General features: G+C 49.9%; 1 protein-coding gene and 1 long non-coding RNA gene across 11 annotated transcripts in view; one reads left to right on the top strand and one right to left on the bottom strand.

Moving 5' to 3' along the window:
• Positions 1-1,937: 1,937 nt before the first annotated feature.
• On the top strand, positions 1,938-11,180 carry LOC134481826 (uncharacterized). Of its 2 annotated transcripts, none has more exons than XR_010057672.1 (2): positions 1,938-2,515; positions 4,759-11,180. It is a non-coding gene; the product is annotated as an uncharacterized LOC134481826 (long non-coding RNA). The 2 variants fall into 2 exon arrangements; XR_010057671.1 differs by having other exon boundaries at positions 1,938-3,336.
• Wdfy3 (WD repeat and FYVE domain containing 3) overlaps positions 10,282-25,157 on the bottom strand; it is a 241,057-nt gene continuing 226,181 nt past the window's right edge. For 8 of the 9 annotated variants that reach the window (XM_039091828.2, XM_039091827.2, XM_039091826.2 and 5 more), the window contains 8 exons: positions 24,517-24,675; positions 22,529-22,708; positions 21,516-21,698; positions 20,268-20,364; positions 17,553-17,870; positions 17,210-17,321; positions 16,663-16,860; positions 10,516-13,605 (listed from right to left, as the gene is read on the bottom strand). In XM_039091828.2, coding sequence (XP_038947756.1) covers positions 13,482-13,605; positions 16,663-16,860; positions 17,210-17,321; positions 17,553-17,870; positions 20,268-20,364; positions 21,516-21,698; positions 22,529-22,708; positions 24,517-24,675 — 1,371 coding nt within the window. In that variant the 3' untranslated portion in view covers positions 10,516-13,481. 9 annotated transcript variants of the gene reach the window in all.

Here is a 25,157-nt window from a genome sequence, read left to right as displayed (position 1 = left end):
CAAGGGTGTTCCCTGACAACGCCCTAGAGATGAACATTTTAGCGTACTTTCACAGCGTGTATATTAAAGTGGACTATACTTCAGCAAGCAATCATCCTAAGAGCCATGTGATGAGCGCTACATTTGCACTGGAAGAAGCTTCATCCAGCGGAGTGACGCAGTGGACAAATGTCAGGCCCTCCAGGCGGGGACCCTTCAGTGGAAAACTGCCGCTTGAACTGCTGCTGACTTGTTAGCCCGTGGGATGATGATGTCCGAGAATGGGGCGTTCTCCCCAGCCTTCCTTGTGGGTTTGCACAGACAGTTGCTGTCATGGCGACACCTGGTTTGATGAAAGGTCGAGGCGCTGTGTATATACTGTACAGGGTGAGAGTTTATGATACGTGTCAATCAGTTCTCTAAATCTTTATACTGAAACTGGGATAGAAAAATAAAAATCCAACGGCATTTTGACTTTGTGGTGCTATTTTCTCACTGGAGGAGCAGCATTCTGTAAGCACTGGGCTTCTAGACGGCTCCTCATCCCCCAGTGTCACCTTACGGACTGCTAGGGTGAGCCTCCTTGTCCCTTGTGGATCACAGGTGAGAGTGCCCTGACTGATGTCCAGTGCACAGTGGCTGGTTAGTCCTGCCTGCACCTCCACTACTGCCCTTCTCCAGTGGCAAAGGGCAGCTGGCGCTGCTGAGCGGAAAACCAGCCGCTGCTTCAGCCGTGGCTGCTCTGGTGGATTACGTGCTTCTCCAATGGTAGACAGCCTCCCAGTTCACTCGAGCCAACCCGGAACCCCCCAGTCATCCGTATAGCACAGTGGGACCCTCTGGAAACAACACTGGAACTCAGAGTTCTCAGCCCCACTCAGACATGAGTAGACCTCACGGGTGACAGAGTGGGGGAGGTGCAAAGCCCAGGTTCATGGGAGATGGGCATCACCTGAGCTCCTTTGAGACTCTCCTTCCCTTCCTGAACATTCACGGACTTTGTATTTGGAAGCCTATGAAGCTGCTGCAAAGAAAACTGGGCCCAGACAATTCAAATCAGTAGCCATTCTGACAGCCCTGTGTCCTCACGTAGCAATGTGGCGAGCTTTGTGGGCTCAGCACATCCTGGGTCATTTAGTCAAAAACGTCATTTGACAGCAGTGTTCTCCAGAAGGAGCAGGGAACACCGCTCCAGTTTCCTAACATGTACAAGGGGCACAGAGAAAATCCTTGAGACAGTCAGGTCGTCCACCTAAGCAGGAGAAAGGAAACCACTCTGTCCTCCTTACTGGAAGGACAGAACTCCAAATCGCTCTCCTTCCAAGCCCACAGGGTCCGCTGGGGCCTTTCCCCTGAACTCCAGCCTCCTTTCTGCTGGGTCCAACTGGAGCTTAGTGGGTTCAGAGGGCTTTTTCCCAGTCATGTGACTTTTAACCTTCAGTTGTGGTCTGGGTAAGAGCTAAGTTGGGGGAATATTCTTGGAAAAAAAACTTGTAAATATATTTCTCATTAGTTTGATTAGGTCAGATAGACATATTTAATTGATAAGAACGTTCCCTCCGGCCCCCCCATCCTGTCCCAGACACTTTGTTGAGATGTGTTTACAGGCCAGGCTGGACAGCATAATGCCTGCCTGTCAGGCCTACAGTAGGGGGAAGCAGGATATTCAAGGCCAAGGCCAGCCTTAGCCATGCCTCACTTCCAGACCTGCTTGGGTCTACAGGAGAACTTGCCTCTCAGTATGGCAGCGGCAGCGGCTGTGATTCGTGTATCAAAACTCACTCAGACCAAAGATAGTTGGAACCATTTCCATGTTCTCCCCAAGAGTTCCTGGTGCCCATCTGCATTACTTCCTGTCCAGATGTCCAAATATGGTCACACCCCCCCCCCCCCCCGCAAGCTGCCGCTTTCCTGCTTCAGTCTGCCTCTGTACTAAAGGAATCAAGGGTGTGCTTAATACTGTTTTTCATGCATCACTATTTAACTTTTTATGAATATTGAACTTGGGCCATCCACTTACCAGTTGATAGGCACTTGCGTTATTTCCAACCTGGGGCTTTTATGAAAAAAAATGTTTCTGAAAGAGTTTCTAGAAATAACTGCCTGTATGGACACGCCCTCGGTTCTCTTCCACAGATCGCTAGGCTTGTGTGGTGAGTTCATGTTTAAATATTAGACGGTCATTTCCCCTGCTTCCCGAGTCCCTTCATTCCCTGTGGCTCTGCTTGGGAGCTTTGTTCTCCTGGCCCGATGAGGGAGGCCATTGTTCCCTTGAAATGAGAGCAGCTGATCTCACAGGTAGCCTTATAAGATTGGGCAGATTAGCATCTCCTCCTGGACTTTGGAGGGATCATGAGGCAGGGCTGCCTTCTTGAGGAGGTGGTAGCTGCTTGACCCCCCAACTATTGTGACAAGACAAGGCTAAGGTAAGCTGGGGCTCTTCTGTCTGAGGGCCGAGAATCTGTGGCAAATCCCAGGTGGCTGTCTTGTATGTGGTACGGAGTGGGCGGCCTCTGTGGTGCATAAAGTCAGTCAGGTGAGTAGAGAGCCACTTCAACCGCTGATGGTCTAGAGAGAGTATTGTGGTCCTTGAGAGTAGCACATCCAAATGGGCTACCCTGGGCTAGCGAGCGGCTGTGGCACCGATTGCATTGCCTCTGTCACTGGTGATAAGACGTGCAACTGAGGGCCGGCTGACTGTGCAGGAAAAACCCGCTTCCATAAGGGAGGAATTTAAAAAGAAAACCACAAAGATGCTGTCCTCTGTGAACCTCTGAACTGGCAACCCCGTCCACCCCCACCCCCAAACTAAACTGGAGTTGGGGGTGTGGGAGTGAGGGAAAGAGTACAAATCAGGTCTATGTTAAAATTCTGGGATCCCAAAACTTGGAATTTAAAGAATAATCAGAGAGAGGAAGGAGAAATAACAAGATATCCCTTAGGCCCAACCTTACTACACAGGAAAAGGGAACTCTGCAGTTCAGCACACGGAAGGGGGTTGTCATAATGGCTCCGTGTTAGAACCCGGCTGAGGACTCTGCCTCTGAACTGCTTGAATTAGAGAACTGACAAACTTGTTTCAAAAAAGTTATCACTGGGCCCCTGATCCGTCTTATTGTTACCTTTTGCTCAGCCAGATACAAACGAGAGTCACCTGGGAAGAGGGACCCTCTAGGCAAGTCTCTAGAGCATTTTCTTGATTAATGACTGATATGGGCGGGCCCAGCCCCATGTGGGCGGTGCCATCCTTGGGCAGGCCATCCGGAATTGTGTAAGAAAGCTGGCTGAGAGCTGGGAGATGGCTGAGCCTGAAGGGCTAAGCTCACAGCCAGAAAAGACAAAGACTGAGGGAGCCAAGTAAGTAGCGTTCCCCGTGTCTTTTGCTTCAGTTCTTGCCTCAGGCTTCTGCCCTGACTCCTCAGCGATGACTGATTGTAGTACTTGTAAGTCAATAGCCTTTCCCTCCCCAGCCTTGCCTTCGGTAATGTTGTTTTATTGTATCAGTAGAGAGCAAACTTAGAGACAGACTGGGAGAGCTGGCTGGGAAGGAAAAGCCCCTGAGGACAAGCACTGGGCGCCCTTCTCAAAGAAGAGACCTTTGCCCCATGTCCTCTTCACAGATCCTTTTCTAGGGAGAGGATTTCCTAGACAGAACTAGGAAGCCCCACTTTGATAGTTCTGGCTTTTGTTTTGGGGCTCCCCCTCCCCTTGGAGGGAAGGGGTGGGGAAGAAGGAACAATGCATTGTCCAAATGTATCGGCCCTAGCTTTAGACTAGAATCTAGCATACCCAGTAATGTTAAAAAATAAAAGACAGGAAGCCTAGGCCAAAGAGACTCGATGGAATTTCGAGGCAGGCGCTCTTCTAGCTTCCAGATTGCAAAGGCAAGAGCCTCACACAGACCACTGAGGTCTCCATTACCCACAGTGTGGAGCATTTATAGGCACAGAGAAAGGTAATTCTGGTCTAAAAGATCTCAAATTCCAGCCTGCTGTGTCGGCCCATGCCTGGAACTGTAGTACCCCGGAGGCAGAGGCATGATTGTGGAGTTGAAGCCAGCTGGGGCACCATAGCGAGTAAAGGGAAAGAAAAGAAAAAGAAAAACATTTCCTTTGGGTATAATACAGCTAAGAATATTCATTTCCACCGTCGTCCTGCTGGGTAGTTTTATATCAGCTTGATACAAGCTAGAGTCATCGGAGAGGATGACTAAGAAAACAACACCAGAAGATCAGGCTGCAGGCGAGCCTGTGAGGTGTTTTCTTAATCAGTGGAAGCGAGAGGGCCCACCCATTGTGGGCGGGGCCATCCCTGGGCTGTGGTCCTGGGTCCTGTAAGAAGGCAGGCTGAGCAAGCCACAGTGAACAAGTCAGTAAGCAGCGCTCTCTCTGGCCTGCACAGCAGTTCCTGCCTCCAGGTGCAGTGTTAGTTGCCCTGGTTTCTTTCAGTGGCCTGTGATGTCATCGAAGCAACAGTAACCCTAACCAAAACAATTCCTAAAACCATAGCTTCTGAAGGGCAGATAACCAAAGGTATGGGAAGCATCTGACTGACTGAAACACCATTTTAGTACTCAGACAACTCAGTCCACAATCTGTCCTCAAAAGACTTCCGGGTCAGCTGGGAAGATGTGTCAAGAGGATGCTGCGTTTCAATCTACTCAGGAAGGGCTAACCTGGGCTAGTGCTAGGAGTAAGGGAAGAACAGGCGAACAGGGAAAGCCCAAGAAGGACCGAGGCTCTGGTACATTCTGTAGCTTTTTTTTTTCTTTTAAAACAGATACCTTCTTTAGACTAGAAAGCGGCCTGTCCCCAGGTCAGAGATGCATTGTAAGAGGAATTTGGAAGCTGGCCCCCCGAGAAGAAAGCCCACTGGAGCCCTGCTCAGGGCAGTGGAAGGAAAGGCCACCTGGCTAACATGAGCCAGGAGTTTTACTCTGCCAAGAAAATTGAAAGCGTGCACACGAAAAGCTGTATGTGAATGTTCGTGACAGTCACAAGACGGAAATGACCCAAGTGTCCATCACTAGTAGATGGGTAAGTCAGACATGGTATCAGTCACACAACAGCCCTCTGCTTGGCAGTGAGGGATGTGGCATGGATGAACAGTCACAAATGCATACAGACACAGAGACAGACAGACAGATGGACAGACAGACAGACACAGAGACAGGTAGACAGGGTTAAGAGTTTTGTGTATTTGAGACCTTCTCAAGAGTCCGTAGCCCTGGTCGTCCCGTTAGTCGTTCTGTGGTCCGTGCTGGCCTCAACGCTGGTCGCACTCCTGCTTCAGCTTCCTGAGTGCACACGGAAGGGGGTCGTCATAATGGCTTGGTGTTAGAGGTGTTAGCCACCGTGCCCGCTCCTGGCAAGGATATCTCAAAGTTATTCACATCACTGTGATGCCTGCACTAGGGGATCTGCAAACAGGCAGAAGGGGCAAGGCACACTCCAGGACTGAGGATTGGACAGGGGGTGCTGCTAGGGCACGCCACAGCTACCCTGCCACAGGGGCAGACAAGTGCAGCTGATTACCTGCTGGCTAGAGTGGAGGCAGGGCTTGTGAACAGAAGGTAGAGGGTGGCCTGGGGGTAGGGGTTCCTTTCTTCTCTGGCTCTGGGCAAACACACTGTGGCCAGGACATGGTCAAGAGGCCCTCAAGGACTACTGGGCGTTGAAGATTTAGAAGCACATGTCTGTGAGTTTTACATACAGACGCTCAGGCCTGGGGTTTGGACTCACAGAGACTCAAATGCTTTAAGATTTCTGCCCAAACTGCGTTCAAGCAGAAGCAAGGCAACTTTAGCTGCCTCCTTGTCAGGCACGCCGGGAGGAGCTCTGCACATTGGTGAGCAGGACACAGTGCTAGGCCTTTCCACACCTGACCATGGGAGTTCCTACCAAGAGTCAGTGCAGAGCATGACAGTGAGGAGGTGGGTAGGGACAGCAGTGTGGTCGGGACGACTGTTGGTACCACAGGACATTCACTACAGCCAGGACTGTTGGCACTGCGCTGGGGTCTATATTAGTGTCTCATGGACGGGCCAGCCAAGGCCTGAAGCAATCGAGGAAGAAGAGCTGGCTTGGGGCAGGCAGAGGGCTCGGTTAGGAACAAAGAACCACCTTGGGCGGGGATAGAGAAGCTGCTCAGGGTTTTAATCGGCAAAGTGACTCCACCTGGCATTGCTGCCGCCTTGTGAAGTACATTGTCCGTCCGAGAGGGAAGGACACCAGGGGACACATGGCAAGGCTTTGTGTCATGACTGTTTAAAAATAGCACACCTTCAACAGAGCGTCAAAATCAGAACGGGAGGTCCGCAGAGCCAAAAGTCACACTGGAGGAGAATAAGACCTCAGTGACTTTTTAACAATGGGGCATGGAGTCGATGCTGGAAGCCCAGGTAGCTAAAGGTGAGGCGCTGAGGCTGGGAGTTCTAGAAGAGGGTTGCTGTCTCACTTGCCGATGGCCCAGCAGAATGTGTCCACATGAACCCAGGGATAGCTTCCTTAGAAGGAAAGGCAGCACTCTCCATGTGTGGGTTTGGATTTGAATTAGAAGTGAGTCTGGTGACGTGGCAGACTCAGACAGCAGAGCCGGACGTTCCAAAGTGTCTGGGGGTGCACGGTCTCTGGCCGCTGAGGCTACCCTTTGCTCCCCGCCGTTCTTTGCAGACTCAGTCCGGAAGGAGTGTCCTCCCGTCGTGGGCACTCCATTCTGATACCAGGGATGGCTTGGAGCCCGTGCCTCAGTGAGTGCTCTGTCACTGCACTAGGTCCCCAGCCAGAAGCCACACGTTCGAGCCCCAGCATCCACTCGGAGTTGGTAGTAGTGCTCCAGGGGAGGCCGAGCACAAGTTGTTTTTGTTGGACCGACTCTGACCTCTGCCCTGGGGCACGGCTCACATTTTTACTTCGCCTCTGAGCAGGAAGCAGGATAGATGCACATCGGGGTTGAAGTTCTAATGCTTTCTAGGGCTTGGGTGTGATTGTGTTCTCAGTGTGCTTTCGTTGCAGTCATCGAAAAGGATTCTGGGGAAGGTAGGGCGAGAACTGTGAGCCTAGGCCAAGAGCTATGAGCATAGGTCGTAGGTGTGAGGGAGGAGCTCAGATCCCTCTGAAGCAAGGGAGGCTGTGGGCCGGCCATGAGCCCTTCACTCAACCTTTCAGCTCCTTTCCTCAGATGGACAGACAGCTCCCCTCGATTTGCCTTCAGGTTCCACGCACACCCTTTCTTGTTCATTTCCAGATGACGTAATCTATGGAGGACACACATCAGTACTGCCTTTACTCTTTTTTTTTTTTTTTTTTTGGTTCTTTTTTTCGGAGCTGGGGACCGAACCCAGGGCCTTGCGCTTCCTAGGTAAGCGCTCTACCACTGAGCTAAATCCCCAGCCCCCTGCCTTTACTCTTTAACGATGACCAAACACCCAAACTTTGTAACATTTCTTTTGAGGGGCAGGTGTCCTAATAAATTCGCATGTAAGAAATTCAGATATGAAGAGGTTAGGTCACTCACTCAAGCAATAGAACAGGAAACAGCTCTTGGCCTGATCAGTCCCTTATACTTTTGAGGGCTGCATGAAGTATTAGTTTTATATGATCAAACTTTAGTCTTGATAATAGGATTGACAATTAAGGGTTAATTAATAATAATGTGATTGTTAAGTCCTCCTTAGATACCCCAACACTTCCAAAGTGTGCTTTCCTAGTGCTTCAAACTGTAGAGGGGAATTCTCGAGATGTGTAGCTGCCAAAACCCTGTCCAAGGTGATGGGGTCTGATCCTAACACTTGGCGGGCGTCACTGGGGGGCCAGAGGACGTGCTGGAGTTGAATTTGCCACCAAACAGGATTGCATGCATGCCACCACAGCATGGGCAGCAAGCATTTCCTGCATCATTTCCTTGGATAAGTGGGTCGAAAGTCCTTACCCTGTGAGTCCCTAGACCTTCTTGGTGGGTTTCAGGAAGCTGGCTCTCAAGACTCTCAACCCTAAAGTCTGATTCCAACTGGAATTGTGGCATGGATCACTTTGTGTGTGTGTGTGTGTGTGTGTGTGTGTGTGTGTGTGTGTGTGTGTGTGTCTTCACCACCAAGCACTGGCAAGAACAAAGTATAAGCTTTACTCAAGAACAGCCTTGGTGGAGCAGTAAGGATGGGGTTGTTCAGTTCTGACTTTCAGAAGTGACACATGACAAGGAGTCACACAAAGGCATCCAGCTGCTCTGAAGAAACCCTTGGGATTGGACTGTGTGTGACCAGCCCTGTTTCCCTGTAGCACTTCCCCCGCCCCCTCACAGAACCAACACACTCTGGCTCTGTGGCAGACACACTTGTGCTGATCAAACATGAGCCTGCCACTTCAAGGACAACAGTGGACGCTTTTGATGGCTAGTGACAAAGTTTTAGGTTTGAAGGAAAAAAATTAGAACTTGGGGAGAACAATTATCTACTGCCACAGAACGTAGAATTTCCTATGGTGCTGGTAACATTTCAATGTTACATATGATAAGGTACCTTTGGGGACATCACGATGGGATATGTGAGCACCTGGAAAATGCCCAGATTCTGCAGCAGCAGTGCACAGCCCCCTATGGCATGGGCACTATGCTTTTGTAGTACAGGAAGCCTTATGATTATGGAAAGGGAAAAGACACAGGACAGATGGACGGACAGACAGGCAGGCGCGCGCGCGGGCGCACACAAACACACACACACACACACACACACACACACACCTCTCCCTCAAACAACCCAAAGCCTCTAAAGGAGCCTAACTCTGTTAAGAAGGACTTATTTGAAAAGGTTATTACAACATTTATGTTAGCCAGGATTTTCACTTGTTCAACTGAAGAGAAACAGAACAGACAGAAGGCGGCGGCGGACCCAGGAGCCTCTCTGTCCACTATTAAGCTAAACATGGCTTTCGCCCAACTCTAAAACAAGTCTGGGCCACTGAGACAGCTTGGCAGGTAGAAGGCATTTGCCACCGATCCTGACAAGCTGGGCTCAGTCCCTGGCATCTACATGGTGGAAGAAGAGAATTCATTTCTCAGAGATTTCCTGACACACACAGAGACGAAACAAAAGTTAAAACTCCATGCTTCTATTTTTATTGGTGTGTGCACGTGAGTGGAGGTCAGAGGGGGCCATCAGGGTCTCCCTCAGTTCTCTCATTGAACTTGAAGCTCTGGTTTGGCCAGACTAGAATTCAGTAAGCCCCAGAGACCCCCTTGCCTCTGCTTCTCCAGAGCTGAGACTGCCAAATCAAAATAATTTTTTACGGTGATTTATGGACACGTGTAATTTGTTAACATGGTTTCATCGTTGTTACTTTAAAAGGAGTTACTATGCCAGGGGTGGTGGCACATGCCTTTACTCTCAGCCCTCTGGAGGCAGGCAGCTCAATCTGTGAGTTTCAGACCAGCCAGGGCTACATAGCAAACTGTCTCAAATATACATACATATGTATGAATATATATATATACACACACACACATATATACACCTTAAATATTGATGTATGTTAACCATATGAGGGTTCTCAAAAAATGTTAATGATGAGTCTAAGGCCGAAATGTTGGCAGCACACTACTCGCTACTCTCTCATACTCCCTATGGGGAAGTCAGAGGACATCTAAGTTAAAAATGACTCAAACAGTCTACGCCTTTCTCTGTACATTTCTTTTGTGGGAACACTGTTACCTAAAAACCAAATAGCTAGTGATGATGATGACACAAGTGGTGGGTTGTGGAGTGTAAGTCTGGGATGTTAAACTGCAAAGAAAGACTGCTAACAGTCTCTGTCAGACTTCAGGAGAAGGGTGGGGTGGGACTAGCACATGCCTATGCAGGCACACAGGCACACGCACACACACATCACACACACCTGCACGCACACGGACACACACACACACACACACACACACACACACACACACACACACACTTTTCACAATGATGAAAACATTGCTCAGGAAAAAGCCAAATCATGCAAAAAGGTCTTTTTTGATAGGCCGGTTCAAATTTGAAAGCCACATCCCCCAGACCATTGGCCTTCCCTTCCTGCCACCCTCCCACCCCCCAACAGTCACCAGCCTGGGAGTCCGGCATAGTTGGGAAGTCCAGGATGTAGAGATCCTGGTTCATAAGGATCAAACTGGGGCCTGAACTAACTGCAGCCAATTTCTGCAACTTTAAGCAGAGACGAAAGAAATAGGTACAACCAGGGAGACATTACGTAAGTACGGAGGAGAATCAGAATAATTTTTCTTCTCTGAAGATCTTAAAACAACTTAAAAAAATTTTTTTGTGGTAAATAGTAGGTATTTATTTGAAATGAAAAAAATACTTAAGTACCTGGACTATTGCATTTAGCACGGGCTGCGACTGCCTACCTTTATGCATCAGACAGAGATACAGTGAACACCCAGACCACAGACTGCACATGGTAGGAATTCCTCAGCCTTTACACAACCACCAGAGAAACAGAGATCGGATTTTGCAATACAGTACAAAAGTCCACAATCAATCCAGTCTTAGCCAGTATCTTCGGTTTACTTCTGTTGCTGTACAAACGATTAGCCGTTACTAGGGCTTACAAGTTAATGACAGGACAGAAATATACATGGCACTGACACAAAAAGTCAGTTGTGTTAATGGTCATGCAACAAGTAAGCAAACTTGCTGAAATTAAAAATACTTTCTAAAAACAGCTTTAACAGCGTAAATATTTTATACACAGTTGTTTACCAAAAACAAAATGTATTTAAATGATACAAAGCAAAAATAAGTTTCTACCACCTTTATACATAAGAAAGTGCAAAATAACTTATCTAGAGTGTTTTGCTATTCTCCAGAGGGCTGGCTGCTACGGGCAGCTACTTCTCGTCTTCAAAAGCATGACGTCACACTTGCACACTACACTCGGGTGTGTGTTGAGTGCATGGATGAGCAGTGGGTGGATGGGTGAAGGGTGAACAGAGGTCAGGCTGGAGCCCTGTGAGGTACTTAGAAAAAGAATGCAGACCACGGGAAGGTGGACACACATCGTGTATATTGGTAAGCAGATTGGCACAGAACACGGGGGATACATAGCCAGACGAGCAATGGAGCCCAGTGCCCGGGGGGAGGGAGGAGTGGCTCTGTGATTTCTGCAGAAGTGAAAAGAAAACAAAAACCAAAAGCTGGTGGAAACAAGACAGTTGCCCACAGCACCAGCTGCCAGAGGGAAGGAGGGGTTTGGTTTCCACCTACTAGTTATGGGAGTTGGGCTGGAAAGTTGAAGAGCCTTTGTCCCACAGCACGTCAGTCAGGTTAGACAGCGGAACAAGCTTCAAGTGGCTACACACACACTCCTAAGTTCAAGTCTTGAAAACACCTCTGCCACAGGAGGGCGCTGCTTTTCAAAAGTGTAAAGTAACACTGTTGCAAAGCATCCAGAGGCAGCCAGGGCCAGCCCACCACCATGCAAAAGCAGTTTCTGCAGTGGAGGAACACCAGAGTCCTTCTGAAGACAGGGACGGGCTGGGGGAGCGGGAGGGGGGGGGGTCGTGGGGGGAGGGGGAAGGGAGAGGTAGGGGAGGCGGGGGGCGGGGTGTGAGACACCGAAGAGGAGGAGAAAGCAAAGCAAGTTTTCAAGTGGAAAGCGTTAATGCCGACAATCCTTTTGTTCACGTGTGTATTTGAGCGTTTAGAAATGGAAGTGTTTGAGTCAATTCTGATATGTATCACAGACTGGAGGCTGAAACCTATAAAGGAAGGTTTAAATTTAGGAAGCATAAGGCACTAAAGCAGCCTTCACCGTTTCTCCTGGAGACCTGCTTGTCAGGAAGAACAAGTTTGTTCTGCAGCTGCTTTCAGCCCATAGGGTACAAGGTCACCGTTGTACCACATGCCTGTTTCTGGACACATGTGCATATATGTGCATTTAGTGCATAAGTGTGCCTGTCACCAGGGCTAAAGATGGAGAGTGAGGGAAGCCAAAGCCACTGTCCTTTGCTAGAAACCTCCCTCTGTGAGGGTGTCAAGGCCTGTCCTTTCTTTCTTGGGCCATTAGTGAACCCATGTTGTTCAAATCACAGGGCTTTTAGAATTGTTCATAGTATTAGTGCTAAGTATCTGAAAATGTTAAAATCTAGATTAATTGTTTCGATTTCATATATATATATATATTTATATTTATGTACATAACACACATTTAAAAAAATCCCACCACCAAAGCCATTTTCCTATAAACGTCTCTTAGCCCCGACCAGCTTTCATCCTCCTGAATGTGTGCCTTCGGTATCCAACTAGTACAACAAATTAAATAACTAAATATTAAAATACTGTAATTATATTCATAGCAAAACCAAAAAAATAGACATTGGTACAGTATAAATCTCACTGTTTTCAGGTAGATGGCATGAAACGGTAAAGGTTCATTTGAAGCACTTCTGACATGATCCAGTTTTACAAGGTTTGAATGTTAATTCTGTACACCTTTTTTTCTTCCGAAAATAAGCTGTAGTAGAACACACGTGTCCCCAAATACACACACTTGTTATGTTCTATGCAGAGAAGCTAATTTGGGGTGACATGCAAATATATTTCCGTTAACTGAGGCAGGGCTGCATCCTGCCGGACATCCATTGTGTGATCCCCTTTCCGTGATGCCGGGCCGGGCTGGGACCACACAGCCCGAGGGTCAGTTTCAGGGGTCGGGCACACAACTACTACACTGGAGCAGTAAGCAGCCTCAGACCGGTGCTGGCTATCTGCGGCTACCTTATGACCAGACCTCTCTCCTCCCACACCAGCTCCTAAAGCAGGGCTACAGGATTTTGGTGACTAGCCTATCTTAAGTGGAGACGCTGTGGGCAACTTGAAAGAAGTGACATCAGGCACACAGGCTTGGTCTGAACAGGAAAAAAAAAAAAAAAAAAAAAAAAAAAGACAATGTCTCTGAGGATTAGAAAAACCCCATATTTATAATTGAGAGACGTTAGACAGACCTTAAATGGTTCATTGAGTTAGTGGCTTAGTTTGAAGTCTCATGTTACAGGCAATTAGGTCCTTATTTAGAAAAAAAAAAAGGCCTTTATACCTATTTACAATATACACAGCTGCTTGCAAAGAAGTCAGATTTACAACCATTTTCTAGAAGCCTTTTTTTTTAAAGTTTTTGTTGATTTTTCCAAATAAGGATGAATAGCTCTATAAAAATGAGATACAAGAAAGACAGTTGGGGAGCAGGAGTTTGCTCTCGGAGACAGCTACGCTATGGGAGACTCGGGTTCTGAGATGCTCCGGGACCACCTTGCGTTCTTGTGCTGCTAACGGTTTAGTGCCCGTGCCGGTCACTGGCCTCGGAACCCGATCCAATGATCCCTTTGAACTCAACACTTCAGACACTCAGTGTGCAGATCTGTGTAAACGGAGTCTGCTTCAGTGCCTTTGGAGCCATGACGGGGCAGGAAGAGCTCCTTCAGGCTGTGGCCTCTCGTCAGTCCCGCCGTCTGTCTCAGCAGTTCCGAGGCCCATCGTCTGCCCCCCTCTCGTGCTGTAAGCTATAGTAGCAGTTCTGGCAGACACGCACTGGGGACGAGATTTTCAGTCGCTTTATTTCTGACTGAAATCGACTGCACCTAAAGGACAGGGAGCATAAGTTAGTTCCAGGTCGTCCCCCGAGAGCCACCACAGGGGGAGGCACTCAGGAATGCTGTGAGGCTGGACCGGAGAGCAGGCAGTCTGCTGGAGCAGTGCCCCAGGCTAGATCAGTTGGTGCTCTTGCTGCTGACCCTCAGGTGCTGCATTAACAGCCTACAGAGGTGTCAGGGGGCCATTTACTTGAGCAGAGAAATTAGAAAAGCAGAACAAAGTGAGGGTTCCCACAGAGAGGCTGAGAAGCTGCAGCAGTCCTGATCACCGGTCTGGACCAGTGACGGCTGGAGGAAGCAATCCGATGCTAAGCCAGGCAGTCCAAGTTTGACCTCTGACTGAGCACTGGGCTGCCTTCCCCGTGTGCCCTGCTGTCCCGCCTTTAGCTGTGGCGAGTGCTAACCCCACTTAGGTCAGAGGACTCAGTGCTCACCGCATTCCAACATTGGATTTGTTTCCTTGTTTTGAATTTGGTTTCCTCCTTGGGACCCGCTCACTTTGTTCCTCTCAACACATACCATATGTTTATTAATGGCATTCGGTGACATTTCTGTACACATGTACAGCGTGCTCTGATCTTAACCACTCCTCTCTGGCTTTGTCTCCCTCCCCCAGCACCTTAACTAGCACGTAGTCCACCTCCAGGTCAGGCCAGCCTTTGTTAGCTTCAGCGTATGGCCATGAACGTGTGCCGTCGTCCGTATACGGTCTTTCTCTGTATGCACGGCCTACCTCACTTGGCACAAATGTTCCTCAGTTCAATTTGCTCTGGGACATTCACGATTGGCCACTCTGGAGCGATGCTGTGGGGCACTGTTGCCTTACGCTGGAGTTTCACATTCAGTTTATTTATTTATTTTTTTGGTTCTTTTTTTCAGAGCTGGGGACCGAACCCAGGGCCTTGCGCTTCCTAGGCAAGCGCTCTACCACTGAGCTAAATCCCCAACCCCTCACATTCAGTTTTTAAACTGAGATCTGTACATCTTGTGGAGCTGTACCAGTGACACTTAAGTCACCTTCGGAGAGTCTCAAATGAAGGACACCTCCATCCAGTTGGCTTGTGGACAACCGGGTGCTCAGGAGGGTGACTGGGCTGGCTATGTCAGATTTTGTGCAAACCCTCAGGAGTGTGGCTGTTCTCAGCAGCAGAGCAGGAAGGCTGGGCCGGGTTCTACTCTCTACAGAACTTTCCCCTGGGCTGGCTTGGCAGCAGCTGGCACTATGCAGTCAGTGCTCCCAATGAGAACAGTGGCTGACTTAGGAATCACCTATACTTAATATTTGGACAGCACTCCCAAGAGCAGCAAGGTGGCTGTGCTCCACCTGTAACTGCAGGGTCAGAACACACGGCCGTGACGGCCCCACCCAGAAAGGCCGGCAGGGCGTGCCTGCTAATTCATCTTGCAGCCTACTTCCCAGAATAAATAAATAAATAGTAACTACGACCCGTTCACCCCCTTGCCATCCTTACGTTCCCATCCTTACATCATCCGGTCCTTGTGGCTGCTCTCAGGGCAAGCTGTCTTTATCCATCTTTTAGCCACAGAGAACAAGCTCAAGGTTTTCAGTCACTTAACCCGAGGTAATGGTGAACAGAGATCAGAGTCACTGGAAAGGCCACCTCCTCACCAGAATCCATACACTGCCTATGAAACCTCAGAACTTGCTGTAGAAAATGATTACTCAGGAATTTTCTGTGAAGCATTTAGACGGAGGCACTGTGAGAGTCAGAGTACAGAGCTGTGTGTGCTGGGCGAGGGGGGCTGTCTGTGTAATCGAGGTGAGAGGGGGGCTTTCTGTGTAATCGGGGTGTGTGTGCTAGGCGAGGGGGGCTGTCTGTGTAATCGAGGTGTGTGTGCTGGGCGAGGGGGGCTGTCTGTGTAATTGGGGTGTGTGTGCTGGGTGAGGGGGGGCTGTCTGTGTAATCGGGGGATAGCGAGTTCATCCTCATTTTGGGCCAAGATAGACTCCTGCCCATGACCCAATGCAGACTCCAAATAGATTAAAAAGTGAAACTTGCAAACCTTAAAATCACACACACACACACACACACACACACACCACAAATATAGTAAGTGCAACCACACCAAAACTGGAACCTTAGTACTAAGACAGCACAAATGCAAAACTCAATACAAGCCCCAGACTTGCAGGAAGTGTGTGCAGACACGGAAGGATCTGGTCCTAGTACCCATGGAACTCAAGGAGAGAGACCGCCAAGAGGGAGAAAAGAGTGCAAGAGACAAACCTTCAAGGAAAATGAGGAGTCTCCCAGTGGCATCTGAGAAGATCACCAGGGTCCCCAGCATTGAGGTTAAACCCTCGAGGCACATTTATTTCCTTAGCCACTGAGTTGGCAAAGGGGAAACGGCTCAGCCGTACCACAGAGGACTAAGAATTTGGAAGGTCCTGCGGCACTCGTAGTAGCACAGTTGTGAGGGTCATTTACAAGGCACGGTTAAGACCCAGGGTCAAGCCCGTGTGCTGTGGCGTGTTCTACTCTGTCTCCAGCAGAGAACTCTGGCACTTGGACCAGAACACACTGTAGCTTTACATAATTTGCAAAATGGAAAGACGACCCCAGGAATCCTTAGGGGGTGAGTGTGAGGGACACGCACTCCTACATGGTCCCGGCACAGGAGTAGAGCAGATAGGCAACGATCGCTGACATCTGTGAGTGGATTTCAAACAGTGGAGTACTACTTTACAGAGAAGTGCACAGCGGAGAAACGAGACACTGTGTGCAGAGCCACAAACACTGAGGGCAGTAGAGACACAGGGCAGTAGATGGGGAAGGACACAAGTTCTGTGTGTGGGGTGGACACGCACATGCCCTGTGTGCCTCTAGAATGATCTGGTGGAATACACATGCGTGTTAAAGTCGGGCTGACAGCTGTTTCTGTGTTCTCTATGAGAGAGGTCGCTCATGATTGTAGAAAAGGAAAGAGCAGAAATGACGATGGGTTTACATAAACCCCCACCCCACAGGACACGGCCATGCAAATCAGCGCCCATGCAGGGCACAGCGCCCCCAGGAAACTCACTTCTGACAGAAGAGCTGCCCGCAGTTCCTGCAATGGTGCCTTCTCTCTGTGAGGGAGAAGCGTACAGAGCATCCTGAACAGCTGTCACCACCTTCGTCCTTCACCCAGTGGTCGGCCGCAGAACGGCCAGGCTGGTCACTCACAGACCAGCTGAACACTCGGCCTCGGCTGTCACCCACGAGGATCCTGCTGTGATCCCTGTGCAAAACAGGAGACGACCTCTGCTTCAGGGCTCGGGGTGGGGGGAGGGGGCTCAGAGGGAGCCCCGATTCCCTCAGAGGAAGTTAAAGGAGACAAAAATCAAAACTGAACCTGAATTTATTTTCCCATTTTAATTTCCTTTGGCTCAACACTTGCTATGTCTTTCACACACACGGATGTTGGTTTATTTGTTGAGAATTAAAACCCACACAGTGGCAAGTTTTAGGCCAGAAGCACCAGACCAGCTAGGACAACGTGTGCTTCAAGGACCGGGTTAAAATGTGGGTCCCTAGCCTTGTCCAATGACCCAGAGAGGGAGGTGGGCTGGAAAAAGCCGGGCTCTTACTTGGAGACACCCAGTGCGGTGACCTCAGCTGGATGAGTGTTGTCCTTCCGATCAAAGGCCGTGTGCATAGTCAGTTTGCTTCTGAACACCAGCTGCCGCTCCCACCGGTACCCTGAAATGGAGACGTCAAGACAGACGAACTGAACCTAGGGCGTTCCATCAAGGGAGTTTTCGGACTGTGGCTCCTTTTCTATAGCGTGCCCCACTTGATCTACAGGAAGCCTCTGTCTTTGGCTTAGGCACAGAGTTGATCAAGGATAGAGCTCAAGGGAGACGGACCCATAGCCGGAGGACCTGTCACAACACTCACGGGCAGGGGGAAAGACAGCAAACATCAAGTTACCAGGTTTCAATCTGCTGTAACTTCGTGCTTCAGTGGGGTTGGGGTGGGAGTGGGAGCCCTGAGGATGTGCTCTGGCCTGGCCCTCTGAATAGTTCACAAATATGAAGCCATCTTTCTCATCAAGACTGAGCTGGTCGGACCAGCGCCGGGAGTCATCAGAGCCGCTGTCAGTGCACCATGTGGCGGTGGCTCTGCAGGAGGCTGCCCGAGGCCTGTGGCTGGTGCTGCTGGGCTGGCTGGGCGTGTCCTTAGGATCCTGGCTGACACTGGGCTCTTCTGCCTCAGAATCACTGCTGTCTTCATCTTGGGCTTGCTGCCCTGGGTAAAGCATTGGGAGAATGAGAGATGGCGGGCTCATCAGTTAGTGCCACAACCAAGTCTATGCAGCCGGATTCTACATGGTAAGAACACGCAGGACCCTCCTTAGAATTCCATGTCCTAGACCACAACTGAGAAAATCGCTAGCATGGCATTTGATCCCTCCTAGTAAAACCCGAACCACGCTCTCCCAGATAGCCTGGCTCCTCAGGTGCTCGCTCCACCTGCTTGCTCCCCCTCACAGGAGCGCCAAGCACTGATGCTACTTTACTTGTCTTCAGAAAGCCCGGGTGCACTGGTGTCACCTGTCTCCGACGACACCTCACTGTCTAAAATCTTACCCAATACCTTCTACTCAAAGCACCTCCTCCCTCTTCCAAACTCCCCCTGCCAAGCCTCTTGCTCCTATGCTCCTCTCTAAACCATTACCTCTGCACTCTTTACAGTGGCCGAGGGGAGAACAAACGTGAGTCACGTCCATGGCGCGTTCCAGCGCGCGCGTGTGTGTGTGTGTGTGTGTGTGTGTGTGTGTGTGTGTGTGTGTGTGGTAATGGTGGTAGGACGGCAAACATGAGTCTCATCCGTGCAATCAGTAACCACGTGACTTCTAATACGAGTCTGAATCTTCCTGCTGTCCCTTTACATCTCCACACACACCATTCCCTACTGCCTCCAACAATGCCTCTCAAAGGGAAGATCCACGGGCAAGGTGTGAGCACGTGGAAACGAGAGGAATGGAGAGAGCACGCTCCACACACCTACTCACACATGAGCCAGGCTGGCCTTGAGTCTCATCCATGGTATGCACCGTTCAGTCCTTCTCTGTGGACTTTCCCCTTGCACACAGAGGATGACACTCGCTGCCTCGACGCCTAGTCCTGCCCTCTTCCAGCCCACCATGATCATTGAGTCATTCACTAAAGAAACGTGACTCACTTCAGGGGTAAGACAGGCGACCCCCAACGGTTACTGATTAGAAATTTTATGTTCCTCCTACCAACACTTCCCATAGCCTCTTCTGAAGCTACGGCTGAGCCCGTGGGAACTGACATCGCCGAGATCACGCAAGAATCAGAACGTGCTGATTATGGGTTTCTTCTTCCCGCACAGAAGGCAGGTTCTGAGTTTACCAAGAGACTGCACTTCTGGGCACCCGCCTTTCTTCTTCTTTTTTTTTTAGAACATTAATCTCCCAATTTATTTTAGCACCTGAACACAGACACACACACACTCAGACAAATGAGTAAACATTCAGAAAGGGAACTGTGGACACAGCAGAAAGACATCGAGAGAGACAACTGGAAATTATGCTGTGTCTAGAAACCAAGGAAAGCTGGATGCTTCCTTGGCAGAAGCCAGGAGAGATGTGAAAGTGCCCGCCCAGAACCTTAAGAAGCAATGTTTTGTTAATACTTTTAGACTTCTGGCCTCTGGGGCTGTGACAGTGATGTTTTTTGTTTATTTAAACCACCTAGCTTGTAGTTCTTCACTCTAGTCCCCAAAACCTAACAGAACCTTCTACTGTTCTGAAAATGAACAGTATATTAATCTCTAAGGCCCCAGACAACTGTTGTGTGGGGGCCATTCCCACAGAAATGAGCTGTGTTCCCTGATATGGCCAGAGAGACGTTTGTCCAGATTCAACTTAGCTCTAACACACAGTGTGGCTTACGCACCCACGCACGCACCTGTGTACGCACTTCACTCACAACACTCCATACATTAGTCCCTGCACCTTTCTATGCTGCAGCTCCTTACATCACCAAAGTCAGTCATTTGCTTTCCCAAAAGTCACTAGTGCCAGGCCAGGGAGGGACAGCAGTGCAGGACAGGAGGCTGCTGGCTCTATGGCGCTGTCCACAGTCATTCTGTAGAGAAATCACCTGGCTCTGTTTTACCAGAAAATGAATGCTTCAGGAGTTACAGATAAGGGTCTTCAGTTGGAACTGATGCCCCGTGTGAGCAGGGTCAGGTGGGGTGAGTGCTGGTGTTAGGCCTGTAAGCAATCTAAGAGCCTGGCAGTCTCCTGTCTCCACCCACAATCATGGCACGAGCTGGGCACAGCAGCTGTAGAACCGAGGTGGGGAGCACCTGACTTACCCAACCCTGTGCCCCAGAGAACTGAGACGCAGGCCCATGAGCTGTGGGAGATCACTCCTATGTTTAGCTAACTATGCTTGCACCCCTTGGAGGGCGGGCCCTGGTGACCTCAAGCAAAGCTGGCACACAAGCCCAGAGTGACAGCAGCAGGCAGTGCTGTGTGTGCTGCTCCATGCCCAGTCCAATTCAGTCCAGTCCAGCCCAGTCCAGCCCAGCCCAGCCCAACCCAGCTCGCTCAAGCTATTCAGTGTGAGTTTTTCCATGGTGACCTACATACATCACTTGCTCATCAAGTACCTATCTGTGCTTCCGGGCAGCCTTCCTGCATCTCCAGGTCTTCGACAGGCTCAGGAGCTGGTGTTTCCGGAACCTGCAGGAATTCCATTCTCCAGAACTGTGGGGAGACAATGTGCACATAGCACCACTCAGGAAGCAGACTGGATAGCTCATGGAGGGGTGCTCTGAGGGTTAGGTGGGTGAGTCCAGTGACCACCTCTAGGTAGGAGCTTCTGAACCCATGAGGCCCGTTACCTCACCTGGTAGCTGCCCCTCACTAGAGAGAACCCTGGCCGTGAAAGTTTAAAATCATGGTCAGTGTGGTGACCATGGTCTCAGTGAGTGGACAGCTCAGGGAGGGTCAGGAGGTGTAGCCCTCCTGGCAGAGGTGGGTGGGGCTCAGGGAGGGTCAGGAGGCGTGGCCCTCCTGGCAGAGGTGGATCGGAGAGTTGGTCTTTGAGGTTTCACAAGCTTCATAGCCCAGGCTTTCTCTCTCTCCCTCCTTCTCCCTAACCCCTTTTACTCTTAGTTTTCTGACTTCAATTTGAGGATAGGATGTAAGCTCTCTGCTCCTGCTCTTGTGCCCTGCCTGCCTGCTGGTATGCTCCTGGCCATGACGGTCATGGACTCAGCCTCTGAAACCGTGAGCCCTCAATTAAATGCTTTCTTCTGTAGGATGCCTTGGTCATCCTCGCAGAAACAGAACAGTAACTAAGAACAGTAACTAAGATAGACAACTACGTAAGTAAACTTCCTACAAGAACCTCTCCAAGTCTTGTGTGATGAATGCAAACTCCACTTCCAAGCACATTTGTCTGTGACAATTTTGGTGCTGTCTTAAACATTTAGCAGTGGGAACTGTTGCCTCAGGAAGCAGGCAGGGGTGTGCCCTGCAGGACTGCTGGCTAAGCCACAGCGTGTGACTTGGGAGTGGAGTCAGCGTCACTGTCTCTAAACTTGGGCCTGTAATTAAGGAGGGTGATAATTGGTCACCCAGCTTTGACAAAGGGCACAATTAAGGGAACTAGGCCCCAAAGGGGAAAAATATATAGCTACAAAGAAAAAGAAACTCTCCTCAGAGAAACCCAGCCATTTGAGGAACTAGAGAGGTAGTACATGCATTGCCTCTTCTGAGATACCTACCACAGAGAAAGCAGCCAAAATGGTGTGCTGCGTTGTTTCAGGGGACCAGCCTGAGAGTGGATGGAAGGCCTCAAGGCCGGCCTCTGTGTGTGGGTAATGTGTAGCTTTCTCGCTGAGGTTACTTACCCGGACCACTCCATCTGAGTGCCCTGTCACGATGACATTCTGCGTGTCCCATTCATTCATCTCGGACATGCAGCAGCAGACGATCTGCTGGCTCCGGCCTGTGAAGGTGTTGACGCTCACAATGGGGTTCCCGTTGATGCTCCACACGTGGACGTATGTGCCAGCACAGGACACGATGTCCCCCTGGGGAGAATGGGAGTTTGCTACTCTCTTCTCTGAGCTTCATAGCACAGGTCTAGCTCTCAAAACCTGTCAGCCCTTAGACTAGTGGCTGAATGATTTGAGGTGGCCTGGGATCCAGTGCCTGCTGATTTAAATGTCTTCAACAGAAGCTTCTTCAAGAATTCAAAGCTGAGTCCCTGCTGGGCACCTCACCTCCTGCCTCAGCTGAGCTCTTTTCCCTCCATGAAGCTGTGTCACCCAAGGATGAGAGGGACCATTCTACTGGGATTGAGACTTTCTCTGGGTGTGGCCAGAATCTGTTCCTGCTTCTCCTTAGAGAATCTGGCCCTCAACACCAAGCCCAGAGGGTGGAAGGATAAGCTCGGGTGTGCTGTCTGTCTGTCTCTTCAGTGACTGAGACGACACAGATCCTACGTGCTACTGGGACAGCTACTGTAAAATAATACTTCTTACTGTACGTTGTAAGTCAGCAATTTGGAAAGTGTCACTAACAATTTTAGCAGGGCTCTCACACTCTTGATGAGCCCCACGACTCCCTCCTCACTAGGGAAGTATACTCTACCATGCTTTATTTTCAATGACTCTTGCTCTCTTTTTTTTCGGAGCTGGGGACCGAACCCAGGGCCTTGCGCTTGCTAGGCAAGCGCTCTACCACTGAGCTAAATCCCCAACCCCGCCTCTTGCTCTCTTTAAAGTGTGCAGCGGGAATGGATTTTCAGGGATTACAAAATTTAATACCCACTGGCTTTTCCAGCGACTTATTAACCAAGCAGGACGCAGTGGCACCCACAAATGGACTTGGCAGCACGTTTCCTCGGTCAGCTACTCACTGTTAACTCATTAATGCAAAGGGCGGAGACGGGCGCTCGGTGGCCACGGAGCTGGGTGAGAAACGACAGTTTGTTCAGGTCCCAGATGATGCAGGTTCGGTCTCGGGACCCGCTGACAATGATGTGGTAGGCTATGGAGGCTGTGGCACAGGTGACAGTATCAGTGTGGCCAAGTAGAGCCTGCAAAAGACAGCAGCAAGAAACCAGGCCGGTCACAACGGCAGGGCACGGGTGGGGGTCAACTGGCCGACTCCTCACTTCTACATGTATCAGCAGAAGGACAGGCTAACAACCAGTCACCACAGAGTCGGATGCCCAGGACAGGTGTGAGGTGACAGCCCGGGTGTTTCTTTTCACCTTTACATTCTTCTTGGAGGGAGGGAAAATGGTGACCCAGATCTTTGAAGGAAGAGGAAATACCAGCTGCAACTGGCTTGGATTTCTTTCCGCTCTTCCCATGTGATCCCATACTGATTATGGGTCCCAAAGCAGAGACCGTAAGCTGCATTTCTAGTCTTTCGCCACAAACTCCTATTTAGACAATTTTTTTTTTTTTGGTTCTTTTTTTCGGAGCTGGGGACCGAACCCAGGGCCTTGCGCTTCCTAGGCAAGCGCTCTGCCACTGAGCTAAATCCCCAGCCCCTATTTAGACAATTTTGAGGACTCATAATTTAAAAAAGGTGTATGGACCACGTGCAATTATTTTATTATCCCAAAGCAAAGAAATTAAGATTGAAGTTACTCCTGTGACCCTGAAAGAGGAGCTTGGTCTTGCCAGCCCTGGGCGCCGGGCTGAGCAAACACAGAAAGCTGTTTGAAGTCCTCAGTCCACAACACTGGCTCAGGAGCTTCCAAGTATTTTACATAGGGAGTTTGGTGACCCTGCTGAGCCTGCCTTCACCTGGCTAATCTCAGTGGGACCAAGGAGCGTTGGCCTCCGTGGAAGGCTGTTCTATTCTACAAGGGACTAATTCTTTTTATATAAGCCTAATGAAGTTTGACTTGGCTTTAAAATGGCCTTGGGGTGATTTGAACTTAAATTTTGGCGTTATCTCAAAGGTAACGTCGGCATGCGTCACTTGAGGCTCAGTGCTCTGTGTGACGCCCTGAACGCAGTAGGGACTGAACCGATGAGGCTCTTACACCGCTTCTTAAATTACATCCTAAGACCACAGACACACTCTCCTTATTTACGAGTGCCCATGATAAATCCTCACGGAAAACAGTGTCACAAAACGGGCGGAGTACAGTGGGCGGAGGAGTGCAAGCCGAGCCTGGAGCCTGAGCTCACGTCTTAGAATCCGTGTAAAGTCGGAGGAGGGGATGGACTCTACAAAATAGCTTAAGTAAAAACGAAGAAATAAAAAACTTCTGTATTAATTAACAATCAATAACAGAATCGTACTGATTAAATGGTCAAAATACTCGTCAGCAACACAGTGGGGAGTTTTCTGGACACGTGGATGAACTTGTCATGTCCTTAGGTATAACAATGACAAAAGAAGCAAACTGAGATGCGGTGGTCCAGGTAAGTAGAGGCCACAGTAAGAGGCGTTAACCCACAGCAAATATAACCTTGCTTGCAAACGTGCAGTGTGCGTGTAATTCTAGAAACACTTGTGCTTCTTAGGTGGCCTGAGATACAGTTCCTAAAGACAACTTCCGTTAGACTTTAAGGGGCAGTTTCTGAGAAATAAGCCTAGTGTGATTACTGAAGACACCGAGGTTTGGTCAGGTGTGGTGGCATGTACACTCGATTCCAAAACCCAGGCAGCCGGGCCAGGAGTCTGAAGACGGCCTAGACTACACGGCTGGAAGCAATCTTAAGCAGAGATTAACATACGCCCCACCTCTCATCCCAAGCAACCCTCTTCCACCTCAACCAGGTTCTGGTTTTGCCTGCCAAGGCTGGCTCTGGCTTAAGGAGGCCTTGCGTAATTTCTGGAGCCTGAAGAATGCGCCGGCCTCCCCTCAAGCTGCACGGTTACCTGCTTGAGCGTCAGGGGCTTGGCCTTTTCTTTGGAGGTGCCCATCTCCCAGACGCACACCACTGTACTTGTTCCACCCGTGATGACGAGCTTGGGGCTGGGGCAAACTGCACAGAGAATCTGGCCCCATTCGGACAGACATTCATACACAGCCACTGCCTGTAAACAAAGCAGACGCGAGCCATGTGTCACCGAGTGCCTCAGACTTCAGCTAGAGGAGGGCAGAGCCGAGTTCCCAGGGTAAGGTCTCTGGACGGAGCTCGTTCTGGGTCAGGTTCAGTTACAGTTGGCAGAGTTCCATTACAGTGACAGTCCCACTCAAATTCTACCCCGAGCTGCCCGACATCAGTGGCTGCTAAGCATCAAATTTGAGCGACTGTGGTAACCCCCTCTAGTTTTTATCCAGTGTGGGAAAACGATGTTCAGCCCATGTGATCAGCATGGTGAAAGGCATGTATGCCGTAGCCAAGCAGAGTGCTCAGAGGGAGCACGTGCTGTTCAGGGAGCACGTGCTGCTCAGGGAGCACGTGCTGCTCAGGGAGCACGTGCTGCTCAGGGAGCACGTGCTGTTCAGGGAGCACATGCTGCTCAGGGAGCATGTGCTGCTCAGGGAGCACGTGCTGTTCAGGGAGCACATGCTG

This window comes from Rattus norvegicus, chromosome 14 (genome assembly GCF_036323735.1).
Source record: "Rattus norvegicus strain BN/NHsdMcwi chromosome 14, GRCr8, whole genome shotgun sequence".
NCBI lineage: Eukaryota > Metazoa > Chordata > Mammalia > Rodentia > Muridae > Rattus > Rattus norvegicus.
Note: the sequence above shows the minus strand (reverse complement) of the source record. Positions and strands in the feature narration are given on the sequence as shown.